The 17,494-nt window shown below is 37.9% G+C and overlaps 1 protein-coding gene across 5 annotated transcripts in view; it reads left to right on the top strand.

The window, feature by feature from the left end:
• Nucleotides 1–17,494, top strand: part of NUP153 (nucleoporin 153) — a 42,248-nt gene that overhangs the window by 12,273 nt on the left and 12,481 nt on the right. The window contains exons 2-14 of one of the 5 annotated variants that reach the window (XM_050709137.1): nucleotides 80–293; nucleotides 2,428–2,676; nucleotides 3,880–4,019; nucleotides 4,102–4,224; nucleotides 6,405–6,515; nucleotides 6,653–6,691; nucleotides 6,791–6,844; nucleotides 9,088–9,246; nucleotides 10,353–10,405; nucleotides 13,085–13,211; nucleotides 14,843–15,589; nucleotides 16,833–16,925; nucleotides 17,164–17,251. In XM_050709137.1, coding sequence (XP_050565094.1) covers nucleotides 80–293; nucleotides 2,428–2,676; nucleotides 3,880–4,019; nucleotides 4,102–4,224; nucleotides 6,405–6,515; nucleotides 6,653–6,691; nucleotides 6,791–6,844; nucleotides 9,088–9,246; nucleotides 10,353–10,405; nucleotides 13,085–13,211; nucleotides 14,843–15,589; nucleotides 16,833–16,925; nucleotides 17,164–17,251 — 2,197 coding nt within the window. Of the gene's footprint in view, nucleotides 1–79; nucleotides 294–2,427; nucleotides 2,677–3,879; nucleotides 4,020–4,101; nucleotides 4,225–6,404; nucleotides 6,516–6,652; nucleotides 6,692–6,790; nucleotides 6,845–9,087; nucleotides 9,247–10,352; nucleotides 10,406–13,084; nucleotides 13,212–14,842; nucleotides 15,590–16,832; nucleotides 16,926–17,160; nucleotides 17,252–17,494 lie in introns of all 5 variants that reach the window. The other 4 variants (XM_035549800.2, XM_035549802.2, XM_050709138.1 and 1 more) reach the window with 4 other exon arrangements.

Genomic DNA, 17,494 nt, shown 5'->3' with positions numbered 1-17,494 from the left:
AAGGTCCGTGGAAGGTTGTATCCCAGCATATGCTGTTGACTGTGTTTCTGTAATTAAACAAGTTTTTTTTTCTTTCAAGCAGGGAATAATTAGCAGAATGACAGAAACGGTGAAAAATATTGTACCAGCGTGGCTGCAGAAGTATTTCAATAAGCGTGAGGAAGAGTGTGCAGATGCAAATGAATCTGCAAACCAGGAGGAGACTCCAGTAAACTATCATCATGATTATGCAGATGAAGATACCATAATCGATGAGAGATTCACGCCTGAACCAGCAAGAATTAATAGACAAGGTATGTGAAAAATCATTCAGAATTCTGGCTATCTGTATTTTTCACAGATTTCTAGTTTTGAATCTGAATTTCAAAAGGAAATTGGAATGAGGGTTTTGACAGAATGAAAAAAACAAACAAACAAAAAAGTCGAAACAACTGTTTGTGAAACCGTCTTAGCTTTAAACTGTATACACAATTATGAAGCATACATCTTATGCTCTTGGAAGGCATCAGTTAACTTTACGTACTCTATTAGCCAGGTGCTAAATGCTGAAAATAACTCATTTGCAAGTGTGCTGGGTTGCATTTTCCATATTTTAAAAGATATGGAATGAAAATCTGTCTAATTGCCTAAGGCAATTAAAAAAATTAATTTGTTTTGCAGTCTTCAAAACAAAATAATAGATGCTAGAATGGCAGAGGAAAATTCTGTCTCGTGTCCTGACTTTTTTTTTTGTTTGTTTGTTTGTTTTTTGTTTTGGGCTTTGATCAGTTTAGTAAAGTTCCTTGTTAACTTGATGGTGAACTGGGGAACCTGTGCACGGATGTGGTTTATGACATTATTATCCTTAAAATATTCAATAACATTAAGGTCTACGCGGGGGGAAGGGGTGTCTTTGAAAAGGTATTTGGACCGTTGGCAACGAGGTTTGCAACTCCTTTACCTCATAAAAGATTAATTTGTCTTATATCCAGTGCCTCTCACTGTTACTGTAGTCCTGTTGTATAAATTTGCATATATTCTTATTTGAGTTTCTCTTAAATTAGCTGTTTTGGGGAACTCAGCTTTTAATAAGTAAAGAAGTTTTGTCTGAGCGTGCGTAGGTAACCATAGATAATGTGGAAAGTCAGTTGCTTCTGTTGTTGGCAGAATCAAAAAATAATGAGGAAATATCTTTGCCTCCAATCTCATCTAATTGTAAACAAGGAGATTGATTGCTTTCTGTGTAGCTGTAGCTTGGGAATAAGTTTGGATAAAAGAATAGAGAAGGTCTTCATGACTGAGGAACACATGTTGGCTTTCCTATGTAGCTGCGTGAAAGGAGCTTTCAGTAAGAACAGCTGCACTGCAAGCTTGCTAACTCCAGGAGATCAGGAGCAGGTGGACACCCTAGAACCTTTTGCAGCTTATGTTGCTGTCCGTGGGTGTTACATGCTTAAGAATAAGATATTTTTTTTTTAATTATTACTACATTTTGAAACAAATGTGTTTTGAAACAAATACCAGTTCTGAGGTATCAGTGTGCTGGAGCCTATATTGGGTGGCCTTCTGCCTGAATAACTTTCTGTATCTCAAAGAGTGCTGTCCTAAAAATCTGCTCATGATTTGGAGAACTAATTAGTGGTACTGCAGTGGTTATGAAGATTGAACTAACTAGTTTAAGCTTCAGTTCAAGTATCAAGAGGATAGTGGCTCAAAGTCATTTTAATTGCCCAGATTCCTGGGAGAGACAGTAGGCTTTCATCAGGCAAAATACCCATTAAGAGTTCCATTCATTTAGCAAGATAGACTTCAAGGCCACCTATTCCAGGCCACTGGCATTGTTTGCAGACTCTTTGTTTCAAGAGGGAAAAATGCTCATCTGGTTACTTGGGTCAACATACTTGTCCCTTGGGTCAAAATCCCAATAGTTAATGGGTAGGAGATGATGTTTTGCCTCTAACATGAGCTGATATGGCAGAACTCGGGGAAAAAAGTACTGCAAACGTTCATTTTCATGTTGTGTATTCAGATTAATATAACCTTCGTTCCAATATCACGTAAGCTGCAGTGTTATCTGTAATTTACCATGTAATCTCAAATTTTGTAAAGCTTATTGCAAGCTGTACATGGGAGGAGGAGTATATATGTTGATTTAGTGAAAGGCCAAGTCGGCGTTAGAGCATTTGAGCACGGGGTCAGAATCTGGTGTTGTAAAACCTCATAGTTAACTACTTCTGAATGCAACATTAATACTCTGTATCGCAAGCAGTGTTGTTGTTGTAGCCAGACAGTTAGATGAAACCGTATCTGGGTGAGGAAGAAGTTAAATTTGGCTTCTCTATTTTTGCGCTTAGAACTTGGCAATAGCATGGCTGTCGATAGGAAACAGGTTTTGGCTTCTGTGAGCTTGTCTATAGCAAAGCTAATTATCTACCTGTTCTTGTCTAGAACCATCCACAAGTAGATCAGCACTGAACTTCCCAGTTGTGTTAACAAGGCCCTCTCTTCATCGGAGCCATCTGAATTATCCCATGTTGGATTCTCCTGTCCCACCTTGTCAGCCCTCAACATCTTCTATATTTGGCATTGGCAGTCCTGGGCTCTCTTTCATAAAAGAAATAAAAGATTCTACCTCTCAACAAGACGATGATAACATCTCAACAACCAGTGGTTTCTCCTCTAGAGCATCTGATAAAGGTGATTTTTGTGTTCTCTGTTTAATTGACTTTTCTTTTAATGTGAAGTACCGTGCGTTCTTTAATATTCCACATCACCTTAGTAAATAAAATAGGTGAATGTCAACTTTGGATGCGAGAATTAAATTCAATTTTTAGTGTTTTAGAAGTATATAATCCTATCACCTTTTTAATACAAGCATGCTTTGGAATACGTTTATGATACCCTGATGTTAGAAAGAGTCACTGCTGAAATACACACATTCAGCTAGGTTATATGTAAATTTTGAACTGGGATGGTAGGAAATCAGGCTGACTTGCCGTAGCTTGACAGCTAGGCTGATTGTCTAGAAGGAAGAGTGACTCAGAATATCTAACAGACAGCTGGTTAAATGTGAATAACTGCAGGTGACAAATAGGAGCACGAGATGTTTTCCTGTGTTTTAGCAACAGAAGATAAAGAAACTACTCTGACATAAGTTATGGGCTGTTTTTTGACCTTTCTTGGTAGAAGGCTTCAGCTGTCAATACTTTCATGTCTGTTGCCAGATTCATTGAGGAAAGCACACCATTTTAAAATAAAAAATAAGCATTGTGTCGATGTAGGTTGGTATCTAGGTCTTCTCACTGAAAGGGCAAACAGCAGGTTTGCAGCTTTTTCTAGTCCCCCATATAGACAGGGACTGAAGTGTGTTCAGCAGGTTTTCCAGAGAACTTTTGTATAGTTGAGAGTAGAGTTGCTGGGCTTTAGCAATATACCTGAGTGCGCTAGAACTTTCTGGTGTGTCTTCGTAAAACATACATGGGAAGAAGATCGTTAGCTCTTAGAGCAGCCTTTGGGGAATCTTCCAGGTTTAAAACCTGTGCAATTATGATCTGTGCTGGCCTCCAGCCTTTTATCAACATAAAAAAAAAGCTTTGTCCGTACAAATGCACTGATGTTTATGCAGTCCTCTTTTATCTTAGCATGAAAGAAAAAAAAATCTGCATTAGAAGCACAGTATTAACTTGGTAAGATTGCTGAAAACTACTTGCAGCTCTGTGAACAGTTTTCAAGTTTGTAGCTCATACTTGATTTTCAGTCTGTACGTGAAGTTGATCTATTTAAAGAAGCTGAAGTCATGCTTATTTTTCTGTATTGAAGAACTGGAATTAGTGTGATCTTTATTGTTAAAGTTCTGTGTGTACTAGAGGCATTTACATCTAGCATATGTCATTTTGGCAGATGTTGCAGTTTTAAAAAATACTTCGTCATCACTGCTCTGGCCCACAGAAGCTGAAAGAACTCATTCCCTCTCGCAGCATTCTGCAGCTAGCTCTAAGAAACCTGCATTCAGTTTATCTGTTTTTGGAGGACTGTGTCCTGTAAGTACTGCACAGTATTTCTTTTAACCAGTTTGAATGTGTACCTGTTTTTCTATCCACTTACCGTACTGTGTTTCCGTAGGCACGTGGAAGCACATCTTTTTGTAAGCAAAACCAGCTTGGGTTTTCTCCATTTTACCCCGGAAAGACGGCCTATGGTGGTGCAGCTGTAAGATCAAAGCAGCCAAAGACGGAACCTTATCGGGTATGAGAAAAGTAGTGTAGTGGGAAATAGTGATGGAAATAAAAAACAAAGCAGCACTGCCAAAGGAGCTTTGAGCAGGGAGCTGAATATGTGGTAACAGTTGCTATTCTGCCCTCTTGGTCTACAAAAATAGAAGAGATTGATTTGTTTAAATTCTTTTATAACAGTTTTTACCACAGGTAATACTTGTCAGAAAGAACAAGAATAACAGTTTGGGCTAGTTGTTGGTAGTTGGGGTTTCCTTTGTTGTTAGGTCTTTCAAAAAATTCCATTTAAGTGCCATTGTCTGCCTCTGACTACATTACTTTAAAATAACATGATGCAAAAAAAACAATGACAACATAACTTTGAAAACTTGTGTTTATAGTATCAAAAGCTACAGTAGTCAAACCTGGCTAATATTTATCTGTGGATCTTCTTTTCCAAGCATGCCTACACTCATGCTATGGATATGTTGTATAAACCTGCAGTCTTTAAAAATATCTAAAATCAACTTTGCTGATCCTTTGTTCTTCTGTTACATAGAGGCATGCAGGACTAAATGCAGTCTCAAGATAAGCAGTAACATGCTTTCTGTTTTGAATGATTCATATAGTTCTTGAAGAGAGTTATTTGCCCCCAAGAGTTCTTGGAAATAGCAAATAAAAACTGCTGACAACTCTGATTAGCTAGAGCTGAATCGAAAAGGAAAGTCAAATCAGGTTTGGTAGGAATGTATTTAAATCAAAGTGACTTCTATCAATAAATCAAAAGGAATTTTAAGAAAATGAAAACATGGGTTTGCTGGATCTGTTCTGACAGTCCATTTCTGCAATGGAAAAAGGGCAGTACAAGTACCTCACTTACGGGAAACCTTGAAAACTTGTGGTGCAAAGCTGGGAACCCTCTTTGGTCAGCAATTTTTGTTTTTTACAATATTACTGCATTATGGTAAAAAGAGGAACCAAAATACTAGGCTTTTAAAGGAGAGAGTAGCTTGCTTATTGCTGCTTGCTTTGAATTACAGCAATGTACTAGAGAGTCCAGCGAAGGGCCACCAAGATGATCAAGGGACTGGGAGCACCTCTCCTCTGAGGAGAGGCAGACACTGCTGGGACTGTTTAGCACGGAGGAGAGGAGGTTCAGGGGGGATCTTATTGGTGTATATAAATACCTGAATGGATGGTGCAAAGAGCATAGAGAGCCATTCTGTTTTCAGCGGTGCCCAGTGCCAGGTCAAGAGTCAACAGGCACAAACTGAAATGTGAGGCTCTGTCTGAACATCAGGAAATGCTTTTCCACTGTGCGGGTGATGGAGCCCTGGCACAGGTTGCCCGGAGAGGCTGTGGAGTCTCCCTCTTTGGAGATCTTCAAGAGCTGACTTGACATGGTCCTGGGCAACCTGCTCGGGGTGGCCCTGCTTGAGTGGGGGGGGTAGACCAGATGATCTCCAGAGGTCACTTCCAACCTTAACCATTCTGTGGTTCTGTTAGTGTCACTTGTGTTTTTATATGCTGCATGGTCTGCTTCCTGTCTTCACATCGTGTGATAAGCACAGTGTGGTTATATGAGGGGTTTAACATGGGAAGAAAAAAAGTCACACCAAAGGAAGTTTTTGAATGATATTTGAAGTTGGGTGGTGCAAATAAACAGTTTACTTTTTCAGTGTAATATTTAGATCTGTTACAGTTTAAATCAGATCTTTATCTTTTAAAACAAAGATTTGCAGCCAACTTTAATCTTGGGGGAAGGGAGGAAGCAAGAGAGAAGTAAAACTAGTTCCTGGTTATGATTGTATACACTGATTTTAAGATGGTACACTTACACCATCATGAAACTCTGAGGTCTGTGTTGTTACTGAAAATGCTTTCTGTACCACAAGCCTTTTCTTGAGTTCTGTTTCCCTGATTACTGCTTCGGAGGCCTTAGCAGTCCTAGCATCATCCGTCTTGACCTTTTACAAGTATGGATTTCTTTTATTGCTCGTGCAACAAGCACATGCAAGATGCACTGAGGCCCAAGGTAAACTTCATTAAACTCAGAATGTATTCTCTTCTTTATGGCTTGAACTCCCAGTGACTGCATTTTTCTCTGTCATCAGAATATATTGATTGTATCATCAGTGTAGCCTTGGGACATAAAATACATGCCTCCTTAACTCAGAATTGACCATTGTAACACTTAAAATGCTAATTTTTCAGGCACAAAAGAGAGCGAAAGCTAGACAAGAAACTGTGCGGTCCCCCGCTACCTTAAGTACCGCAGCACGGTGCATCTTGGAGGCAATGGAGAAGCTGTCAAGCCCTTTGTTGGTAAATAGCACTTCTTTTAATCTGTTTTTGCTTCATGTGTTTATAAAACTTAGTAAATGTGCCATCAAAGGATAAAGATAAAACTATTCTTCCTTATGTTGTGGCCAGTTTAATTTATTGCACTATTTTTTCAACAGGATGCTAAAAGAATGGCATCTCTTTTGCCGCTGTATTGTGTAAGTTGACCATGAACCCCCACATTTTTGTTGCAGGAAACCCTCTCTCTCAGGAAAAAAAATTGCCCTCTAATATTTAGGCTTTATTTTTTCCCTTAGCCTCCGGACATAGATAAACTGGATATTACTGACTTCCAGTCCAAACGAAGAAAGGTAAGAACCAATAATGTCTTAAGCTGAGGTAGATAACTTTTTCAATGCTTTATCACTATTAGAAAAATTTTCTCAAACCTCAGTGACAACATACACATCAAATCAAGTTAATATTGGCATCTATCCACAGTAGATGATGGGCTGTGAAGATTACTCAGGTTAAGAATTATGTTATCTTTGTAAGTTGAGAGCAACAACTCTAGAACACACCAAGTAGTTTTATCTTGTCCCCCAACTTGGGGTGAAGCTGCATATTAAAATTCCTGTTGAGGAAAGTTTTCTCTTGAAGAAATGATCACAAATAGAAAAATACTGATTGAGTGGTCATATAGACTTTGTACAGACTTCCATGTTCATTCGGGCACAGAAAACTAGTTTTTCTGCTTTTTATCACCATTCCAAATAAAGACAAGGAAAATTGTTAATTTCTGACACTATAAATCTTACGCTCCTAAATTCCTGTTTGGAGGTAGCACAGAATTGGTGATAATGCTGTGGTAAAGCATGATTTCCTTTCATTTTGTTTAAAAAATGAAAACTAGTCATCTTTTTTTGATGACTTTAGTTAGGGGTATCATTGGGGTTATTAAATTGCAAAACCCTTAAATGACCACTTTAAGATCAGGTGACTGAAGGAAATAACAAGATGTGCAAACTTTTCACCTTCTGTTCTAATGAGAAAAGGGACAATGTCTCAAGAAGTTTCTGTGCTAATTCCTTGATTGGATATATAATTAAGTGTACAATCACTTCAGAGTTTACAAACATCTCAGATTTCCTGGACCATCTTTTCACCATATGCCAAATTACAAGGGCATGGAGAAGTGAAGTATATCATAAATATTATCCAAATAACTAAAAACAAATGTGGTGTGAATTCTCAGTTATATTATAGAAATACACCTGTGATAAGGCATTAAGAAAGATCTGCCAGATTTGCAACAGAGAGCCTGAAGTTGTCAGCCACTAAATGAATGTTGCACGCAGCTGTCACTGGGTGAAAGGAGATAGATTGTCTATTCATAATACTAGAATTCATAATGTTGGCAGGAGAAGGGTAGCCCTTGATGAGAAGCAATTATTTGCTAAGGAGATGATTGTGTGTTTTCCTGCTAAAGTGAACGTGGTTGACGGAACACTTGTGCACTCAGGCTAAACTTCTGCAGTGGGTAGCAGTGATGTGGTATTTTTCTTATTTCAAGGAACTGTACCAGGCAGAATAGCTCTTGATGTATTAAATGCCTAACTGGGGGAATTAATATTTTTCTTTTTTACCTTTAAAACCAGCAATGAACCATTGTTCACTCGAAGTAGATTTGTGAACTTACATAAAACGTGTTTTATTCAAGGTTTCAAAATGAATGTAATATTTTTTAGAAAGATGTATTTTTATATACTTTATAGATAGTGTGAATTCTATTACTAAGAGTTGGGAGATACTGTGAAGTTAAAGCTGCAGTGTAAACAATTTTCTGTTGGTATTGATTTGAACAATAGCATACTTCCTAAGACTGTATTTTCTGATCCTTAAGACTGCAGGTGGAGCCATTGGTAAATCTTGTAGCCTTTAGGGTTTGTTTTCTGTCTGACAGTTCAGTTAAGTCAGTTTTGCAGAACATGCAGTGGTCTGCGTTAAAAATTAGCTCTGGTCTGTGAAAATGCTTTGAAAAGGGAAGTCAAACCCACTACTTGAAGTGCATCTAATGCACATATAAAGCATTGGATCATATTTTAATGAATGAGATTATTGTAAGATTGACAAGGTTTTTTTTTTGAATGTGTTCTATTGTTTGTGTAACTTTGAAGGGGGAAAATGTAGGGAATGTGAAGCCCAGAAGCCTGTATAATTAGTTGCTTAACACTTGAAATGTTAAATTAATGAATTAAGCTACTAAAAAAAAAATCACAGTGTGGGCAGAGGAAAAGATAGGAGCATGTTATAGGAACATGGGTTATTTTAATTATGGTAGCATGAATTATTTTGTCTGTGAAGCTAACTGCCAAATTTTGAAATGGAATTCAGTCAGACTTTGGCTACTTATATATAGCTTTATGGATTTCGTTACTGGTTTTCTGGTGATTTCCCTCTACAAGTTGAATGGTTTTTAGAATTTTCAAATTGTATTCACTGAGTGCCAAGACCGATGGGAGGTTTATAGTTCTGTAATTTGTTTTCATCAATAAATATTGGAATTAATTTGGGTGGACGTAAAGATAAATTGATTGCTGTTTCCCTTTCAAAGCTGGAATCCCAGAATGCATCCCAGCATCCACCTGTTAAGAGACTTGTGACACCAAAGGTAAACCCTCAATCGATGCTGTATGCCCGGTATCCTAAACCATCACCGACTTCAACTACTCAGTCCAGCAAAATTCGCCAGAGAGTAGACACAAAGTACCAAGTAAGTACATTTTTGAGTCCTTATGTGCCTGGTTTTTTTTTTTACAGTCTTGGAATGTTTCTCAAACCAATTATTATACTATCTTTGCAAAAAGTACTGATAGTGTGGTTGAGGCGAGCTTTAAGGCAGTGGGAACCATTGTGAAATAGATTGAGCTTTTATGGATTTAATTCTATTTTTGGAACACTCAGTGTCTTGTGGTTGTTTTCACAATGTCATGATGTGCTATTGAGTCATCCTGTTCTCAGTGAAAGAATATTAAAAGACGGAAATGTTTTCCTTTTATATTCTCATGTACACAAAGCTGTCACTGATGAAACATGCTCATGTTCTGTGTAAACGATTCCAGGTGAGCTATGTGCTCCAAGAGAGAGTTCTGACAATGTGCTGAGTTATCGTTTTTGATTGCTTTGGAGTAGATGGAGTCTGATAAATTTTCCATAAAATTAAATTGGCATCTCTTTCTGCGAAAACATCTGTGTTTCCAGTATCAGTCTGAGTGTACAAATCACCACATGTTAAGTGTATGGGATTTTTAGGCTGGAAATCAAAGTGGACAGTAATACTGGTTGTTTATTGCTTTTAACTCTTTCAATCTCTGTATTGTTTAGCCAGCACAATCTCCATTTGGTAAAGTTCTGAAATGAATGTAGCAGCAACTGCTTAGTTTTTAGGGGGGCTAGAGGGTTTTTTTTTTTTTGCTTGTTTGTTGATAAATGATAGAAAACAGAAAAGTATGTCCCTTTTACGGGGTTGGTAAACACAAGTTTTGATGAAAACTCTCCCCCCCCACACACACAATTTTTGTCATTTTGTTTAAAATAATTACTTTCTTTGTTAGAGGATTTGACAAATTTGATTTAGTGTTCTATCAGTTTGTCCTCAATGCTGAATGAAGCAGTGATGCTTACTTTAGCCCCAAAATTTAACTGAACTGTACCCACAATGCTGAATTAGGGAACAACGTTAAGTAGGTGAGGTGTATTCAGTGCTATAAAATTAAAAATAAATAAAATAAAAAACACAAAAAACCACATAAGTGGTTGTTGGTACTTTGTGTATTCTGTATATATTCAGCTAAATCTTGAAATAAACTTAACTTGCAGGGAATGAGAGAGAAGACTTTGCCTGCAGAACAGCAAGCAGAACCATCTGAAAGGTATGACATCTATTAATTTAAAACTTACTTGAAGGAAGAAAGAAATCTCCTTTATCAGTACAGTCTGCATGCTTGTCTTTTTGGAAAGGTGGTGACAGTTCTCAGTAAAAGGAATGGGAAATCCAATGAAAATTTTGTATTTTGAGGGAGCTGCAAAGTCTGGATTGTGTTTGAAGATCAATATAACTTCGAGAAAATTGTTGTTTTTATGAAAGGAAGGAAGATGAGCAAGAATAAGATTACTGATACACCACTTTTTATCCCAAGTTTATCTTCTGAGTAGGATATGAAGATGGGAAACAAGGCACGTTATAATGCTGTATCCACAGAAAGGATCTTTGCTATTGGAGGCCTAATTTTTTCCTTCTATAGGAAATATGGATCATTTTGTAGTTTAACTAAATCTTTAGTGTTACAAATTTTGCTTTGACAGATATTTCATAGTTTATAACTCAGTTTACGTATAACAAAATAATTTGTCCCTCTTAGTGTTCCCTAGGGGAAAAGCTATTAGTTTTAGCTATTTAATTGCTTGCAGTTTGAAAGCTCTGTCCTAATGGAATAATTCTTTCTGAAGTATTCTTTAGAAGGTGAAGTAGGGGAAGTGAGTTACAGTTCAGGAGGATGTTTATTGATGTGTTTTTTTCTTTATTTTTTAAGCAAAAACATGGAGGAAGATTTATTATTTATTATTATTTTTTTTAATACTCCTTTCATGATGAAGTTAATTGTCTGCTCTGAGTTCACATGAAGACCATGTGCTTTTCAGAATCATTTGAGGCCAAATGCTAACTCATCTCTAAAATAAAAAAAATCCAGAAGAGTTAATTGAATTTCTTCTTGAGGAGACTGCTTTGTGTTATACTGCTTTCTTGGTTTAGGTAAAATGAGTTATCCTCCAGATAATATTGATGGCTTTTTGTTTTGGGTAATAATGCTTGAGTTAAGACACTTTGCACCCTGTTTTTAGGGGGTTGCTCTTTTCAAAGAACAGTAGCAGGGAATTTTGTTGACTCTATGCTCATCTGCCAAGCAATTCTTATGTGACCATGGGCATTCTTTGGCTTGCAGAAAAAACTCAACACTTTGTTTTGGCATCTAAAAGTTCGACTTCACAACAACCACCTTTTTAGGGGTGGAAGCAACTGGCTTTAAGGTTCTGGTACAGGTGCAGACAGGTGCTGGGTTTTAATTATATTTTTTTCAAACTGTTCTAAATTGCCTTTGTTAGAACTCCTTTCTACTTCTCCATTTAGGAAGGAGATACAGAAAACTCATACTGCTTTTGATTTTGTTCACAAAGTTTATTGCAGTGCCCTACCTTTTGTTCGTAGAGTAGGTAGTGGTGGTAGTGTTTTTTGTGATGCTGGTCTCTGTTGGGTGCCATGTTCTGGAGCAGGAGCACCACACTGATCTGCTGGCAAGAGTACCTTTGGACGGTTGAGTTGGAATACTCAGTAAATCTCTGGCCCACCAATGCTATATATCTATGTGTGTGTGTATATATATATATATATTTTAAACCTGAGTCCAATTGTAGATTAGACATGCTTGAAGGCTGACAACTGTCTTTGCCCCCTTGAAGCTCACAGGTGTTAACAGAAAGAGGAATATGGGCTATTATGGGCAAACGATAGTTGTCTGAATGAAGATCTATTTTGATGTAAGACTTTTTTCAGAATTCTAATTGATTGACAGTTTGGATTAGAGAAAAGTCTGAGCGTATGCCTTAGGGATCTGTCTCCCTCTATGCAGTTACAGTGCTAAGCAGGCTGTTGTCAAGTATTTGACAAGTTTAGACCGGTTCTCCTCCTCAGTGTTCTGGAAGTTTGACCTGTTGTCTTCCAGTGTGATCTAACGCACTTTTGTACTGACTGACTGATTGGCTGCAAGATAAGCTTTGATGTCACAGTTTTTCCAGGCATACTTCATTTTCTTGCCATAGTACTTTTGTTAGAGTTATTCCCTATTTCACTTCTGGTTTGGGTTATTTTTTCCCCATTTCCACTTGGATTAGGATATCTTTCTGGTTTTGAGCTAGGCTTTTTTAAGTAACAGAAAAATGCCTTTGTATGCCTTACAAAAGGGATCTGTATTCATGTCTGAAAAGACTTCTGGAATGTTGGCATACCCAAACACCTCTGCTGTTCCTGCTGATGGCCACATGAAATCCAGAGCTGCTTCTGAAGCTTATGCCATATTACCTTGCCACACAAGTCTAAGGGGCATCTCTATTCTATCAGAGTTGTTGGCAGCGTTTCCCATGTGTGTGTGTGCATATGTGCACTCTTCCTATATTTTTGTGAGCTGTTCTTTTATATCCCTGCAAAGATACATGTGCATCGCAGAATCAGAGAACCAGTCCTATTTGAAGGAAGCACTGGAAAATAACAATCTAAATCAGCTCTTCTATTTCAGGTCTTCTGGCTTAGTCATCGTTCCCATATGAGCGGTGCACTTATGTATGTCCTTTTCATTGCTGCTGTTAATAAAGTTTTTCCTACTTAGAACATCAAGTATTTACCAGCATTTAGCAACTTGTGAGACAGCTTTAGTTTTTTTCTGATCAGCAGGTTTCAATTCTAGGACTAATAATAGCTATAATATCTTGAAAAAAAAATTGGCTGATAAGTTTTTTTTCTCTTTTTTTCCCCCAACTTCTGTACTGTTGTGTGCTAGCAATGTGACCAGCTACAAATTCAGTACTGCTGCATCCAATGGTCTGTCTTCAGGAATGACTAGTGGAGGCGGCAAAATGAGAAGGGAAAGAGGAATGCACTATTTATCAAGAGCTGTACAAGAACAGGTAAGTGACTCTTAAATTAATTGTTGTCACTGAGATTACTGAAGTAACTAGCTAAGTGTGTCAGTTTTATTGCATCATAGTAAATTATAATAATACCGCTTTATTTTTGCATTGTTTTTGTTTTCTTGTGGGTTTCAGAGCAGGCTCCAATTGATTTACTTACTGTGTTTGAATACCTGAACTTTGCTTATATAATTTTGAAATTTTTAATTCTGTTACCTTGGAGATTCTTCAAACTATAACATTTCTCGTTAGCAATTGAATGAATGAGTCCTAAGAACAGAAGTAATGTTTTGGTGAAGGTTTGTATAGTTTTTATACAGGAATGATATTTGAAACGAGTGCCAAGTATAAAAAGAAAAAAAAAAGCTTAATTTTTGGTTTCATATTTAAGTCATACAGAAAGATACAGGCCAAGAGTTTGAAAAAGAGTAGTAGAAGACAGCATTCTGCATGTCTGCTAATGATGACTTAATTTTTGATACTCACCAAACTCATTGTGAGAGAGTTTTTTTTCTAATTTTAATAGGAAAAATCTATTCCATAAAACTATGACCATGAATATTCAGATTATTTTTTCTTTTATTGGATGTTATATAAGCTGCCTGTAAGTTAATTTAAGTATTTACGTTAATATTAAGTATTTAATTAATATGAAGTTAATATTAAGTATTTAAGTTAATTTAAGTTTAAAATCATTAAATGGGACTTCTGGATGATGCAATATAAAGAAATCGTAAACACTGTTGTATATTCCTGTAACACAAATAAAATAATGGTCCAAATATCCAAAGTTCCATAAACTTTTCAAATCAAAACTGTGAAACAGATGTAAGCTACAGGATGCATTGAATATCAGTAGTACCAACTTACATCCCTGCCTAGTCATTTCTAAGTAGATCATGATAGTACTGTACAAATTTTGATCAGATTGTCTATGCCATTTAAAACATAACTCATCCAATCTTAGTAATCAAATAAAGTAAGTGGCAGGGATAAAAATTGAAGTTTTTAAGATACTGTTTTCTGATTTTTATATTTGCATCCTGATACATGGTATAGACTGTATTTACCAGAACACAATCTTCAGTGCTGCTAGTCTGACTTTCTTTGGTGCTTTTTGTGTTTAGTTTGGTTGTTGAACCTACCTGCTTCTTTAAACATTACCTTTTTCCACGTTCACTGCCGTAGTGACTTTAGAAACTTTGGCAGCTATCCTGCCTAATTTTGCAAGAGGAACACTTTCTCATTTGTCTTGAGAGTGTACTCTTAATTGAAGAAATGTGAGGGTAGTTAGAAAGGATGATGCTTCTCTAGAGCTTTGATGACTAAAGTATAGAAAAGAAAGAAAAAAAATCTGATCTGTGCCTCTCTGTTCTGCACAGGTTTTGAGTTAACTTTCAGTGTTCTTACTGTACAGTTGTTGAATAGAGTATAATGTGGAAGCAGGCCTGCCATAAATTAAAATGACCTCGTAGACAGAGGTGGGGAGATCGGGATTTCTTCTGGAAACTTGCTTTCTCTTAATTTGTATGGATTTTTGTTATATTTAATTTTGTTAATAAATTGGGTGGGATGGGGTGAGAAAGTAGTATGTCTTGTAAAAGAAAAATTAAAATTCGCAACTTTAGGAAGTGGAGGAACCAGTGCTACCGAAAATACCCCTACCCATCGCTACTGCATCGCTGCCTCAGTTCAATTTTAGTTTCGTTGATAGTAGTGCTGTCTCAGCGTCACCGAGCGCTGTTTCAACAGCAGCAATGAGCATGGCAACTCCAGCAGCTGCGACGGGCGTGGCAAATCCAGCAGCAGCAAGGGGCGTTGCGATTCCAGCAGCAGCAACAGGCGTTGCAACTCCTGCTGCAGCGATGGGCATGGCAACTCCAGCAGCAGCAACAGGAATGGCGACTCCAGCAGAAGCAAAAGGCATGGGAAACCCTGCAGAAGCGACAGGCATGGATAATCGAGCGGCAGTGACAGGAATCGCAAGAACAGCGGGAGCGACGGGCACGGGAAACGGAGAAGCTGCGACGGGTATGGAAAATCATAAAGCAGCGGCAGGCGCAGGAAATCCAGCAGTAGCGCCGGCGGCAGGCATGGCATGTCCATCAGAGGTGGAGGGCATGGCATGTCCATCAGAGGTGGAGGGCATGACAGATCCATCAGAGGTGGAGGACTTGACAGATCTATCAGAGGAGGAGGTGGAGGACATGACATATTCAATGGCGACGGCGGGCATAACATATTCAACAGTGTCGTCAGGCTTGACATATCCAGTAGTGGCGCCGGGCACGCCATCTCTAATGATGACAAAGGGCAAGGCAAAGTCAACAGCGGCAACGACGAGCATGGCAAATTCAACGGCGGCGGCGGGCAAGGTAAATCTTTATGCTATAAATAATTTTTATGATGAGTATACTGCTTTATTGCAAGTTGACTTTTTCTGTGGTGCTCATGAAACTAACAAATATTAGTTTATACGCAGCTGAATAAATTGGGGTTGTATGCCAGTTTGGGGAAAAACGCATAAATGTTTTGATTCTGCTTCTCTCAGTCTTAGACCCTGCAAACTCACGTTTAACGTGATTGTATAACTGCTTCAAATGCTGTGGAATTCTGGGGGGAAAGGGGGGTGTGGATTTTATGCCAAGTTATTTATACTGGTTTTGGCAGGGGTAGAGTTAATTTTCTTCATAGTAGATGATGCTATGTTGCAGATTTGTGACCAAAACAGTGTTGGTAAGGCACTGGTGTTTTAGCTGTTGCTGAGCAGTGCTTACACAGTGACAAGTCCTTTTCTGTTTCTCACACTGCCCTGCCAGCGAGGAGGTTGGGGATGCACAAGAGTCTGGGAGGGCACTCAGCCAGGACAGCCGACCCCAGAGGACCAAAGGGATATTCCACACCATTTAGCATGGTGCTCAGCAGTAAATGCTGGGGGAAAGGAGGGGAAGGAGTTGGGGGTATGTACAGGGTTATGGCATTTGTCTTTCCAGGTAGCCATTACATGTGATGAGTCATTAATGCTACCTCAAATTTAACAACTTTACTTCTTTATTTCCAGTTCTTTTCCCTGTTCCACTTGGAGGGAGTGAGCGAGTGGCTGTGTGATGCTTAGTTGCCTACAATGGTTAAACCACAACTTTATTTAAGTTATTAAATTAGAGGTAACGTGGTCATATAAGCCTCACATAGAATGAGCCTAGGGTGCAATAATTGGCATATTATTGCAATAAAATAAACATTAATCTGTTCCAGAGTACTTGAAATATTTTTTTTGTATGGTTTGAAGTAGATAGCTGCTTTAACATGTTGAGGTGTTTGCTGAAGTTCTTGGAGTATCATTGGGCTGAGTTTACCGTTCTTCAGCTTCCTGGCTTGCTTTTCTGTGCATTTAGACCTAAGTAGCATCTCCAGCTTTTCCTCTCAGTTTCTGGAATTTGGTTTTGAAGATATTGTCCTATACCCACTTGGAAACTTCACTTTGTTTTATTATTATTTTTTTCTGCAAAATAACTCAAACATCAGGTTTTTCAACGTCACTGCAGGACTTCTGTTGGGTAGTGAGTTCAAGTAGTTGTTGCTCTTAAATATAAACCTTTAATTCTTTTGAAAATACAGATACAACCAACAAGTAATGTTAGCAGTCCTGAGTTCGCATTTTCATCTCCAATTGTGAAATCTACTGAGGCAGAAGTGCTACCTACGTTTTCTGTAAGTAAAATAATAAAGAAGCTTGACTTTTTTTCTTAGGCATTTAGTAGGCTGTTGCAGAACACTAAAGCAGAATCTGCCTTGATGGAGAAAAGTATGTAGGCTTCTGGCTTATAATTTGTCATTCAGCATGCATGCTACAAATGTGAAGACCAGCTTTCAGATTTGGTTTTGTGTGTGCATTTGATTGAAGTTCCTGTGGCTTGAGAATCTGAAAAACCTCTCTTGTTTATAGCAGATTGGGTTTACATTTAGTGTTCCTGTTGTAAAATCAGCAGAACTTTCTGGATCCAGTGGTACTCCAGTGACGTCCTTTCTTACCCTAGGTAACTGAAACTTTAGCACTTCAGATCTGAAGTGCTGATTTTTCTTTTTTTCTTTATTAAATCTTAAATCTGTCCTGTCTGCGCATGCTAGCAATTCCAGGCAGTGTTGGACTTCTGCAGTATTTTTCCAGTGACAGATCTGTTTTTATAATTTTTTTTTGTTTTGTTGCTTTTTGTTTTGCTTGTAATTATAAACCATTGCAAAGTAAGTAGAATTTGTGAAGATTCTTATGAGAGAAGCTG

The sequence above is a fragment of the Cygnus atratus genome, chromosome 2 (genome assembly GCF_013377495.2).
Source record: "Cygnus atratus isolate AKBS03 ecotype Queensland, Australia chromosome 2, CAtr_DNAZoo_HiC_assembly, whole genome shotgun sequence".
NCBI lineage: Eukaryota > Metazoa > Chordata > Aves > Anseriformes > Anatidae > Cygnus > Cygnus atratus.
Note: the sequence above shows the minus strand (reverse complement) of the source record. Positions and strands in the feature narration are given on the sequence as shown.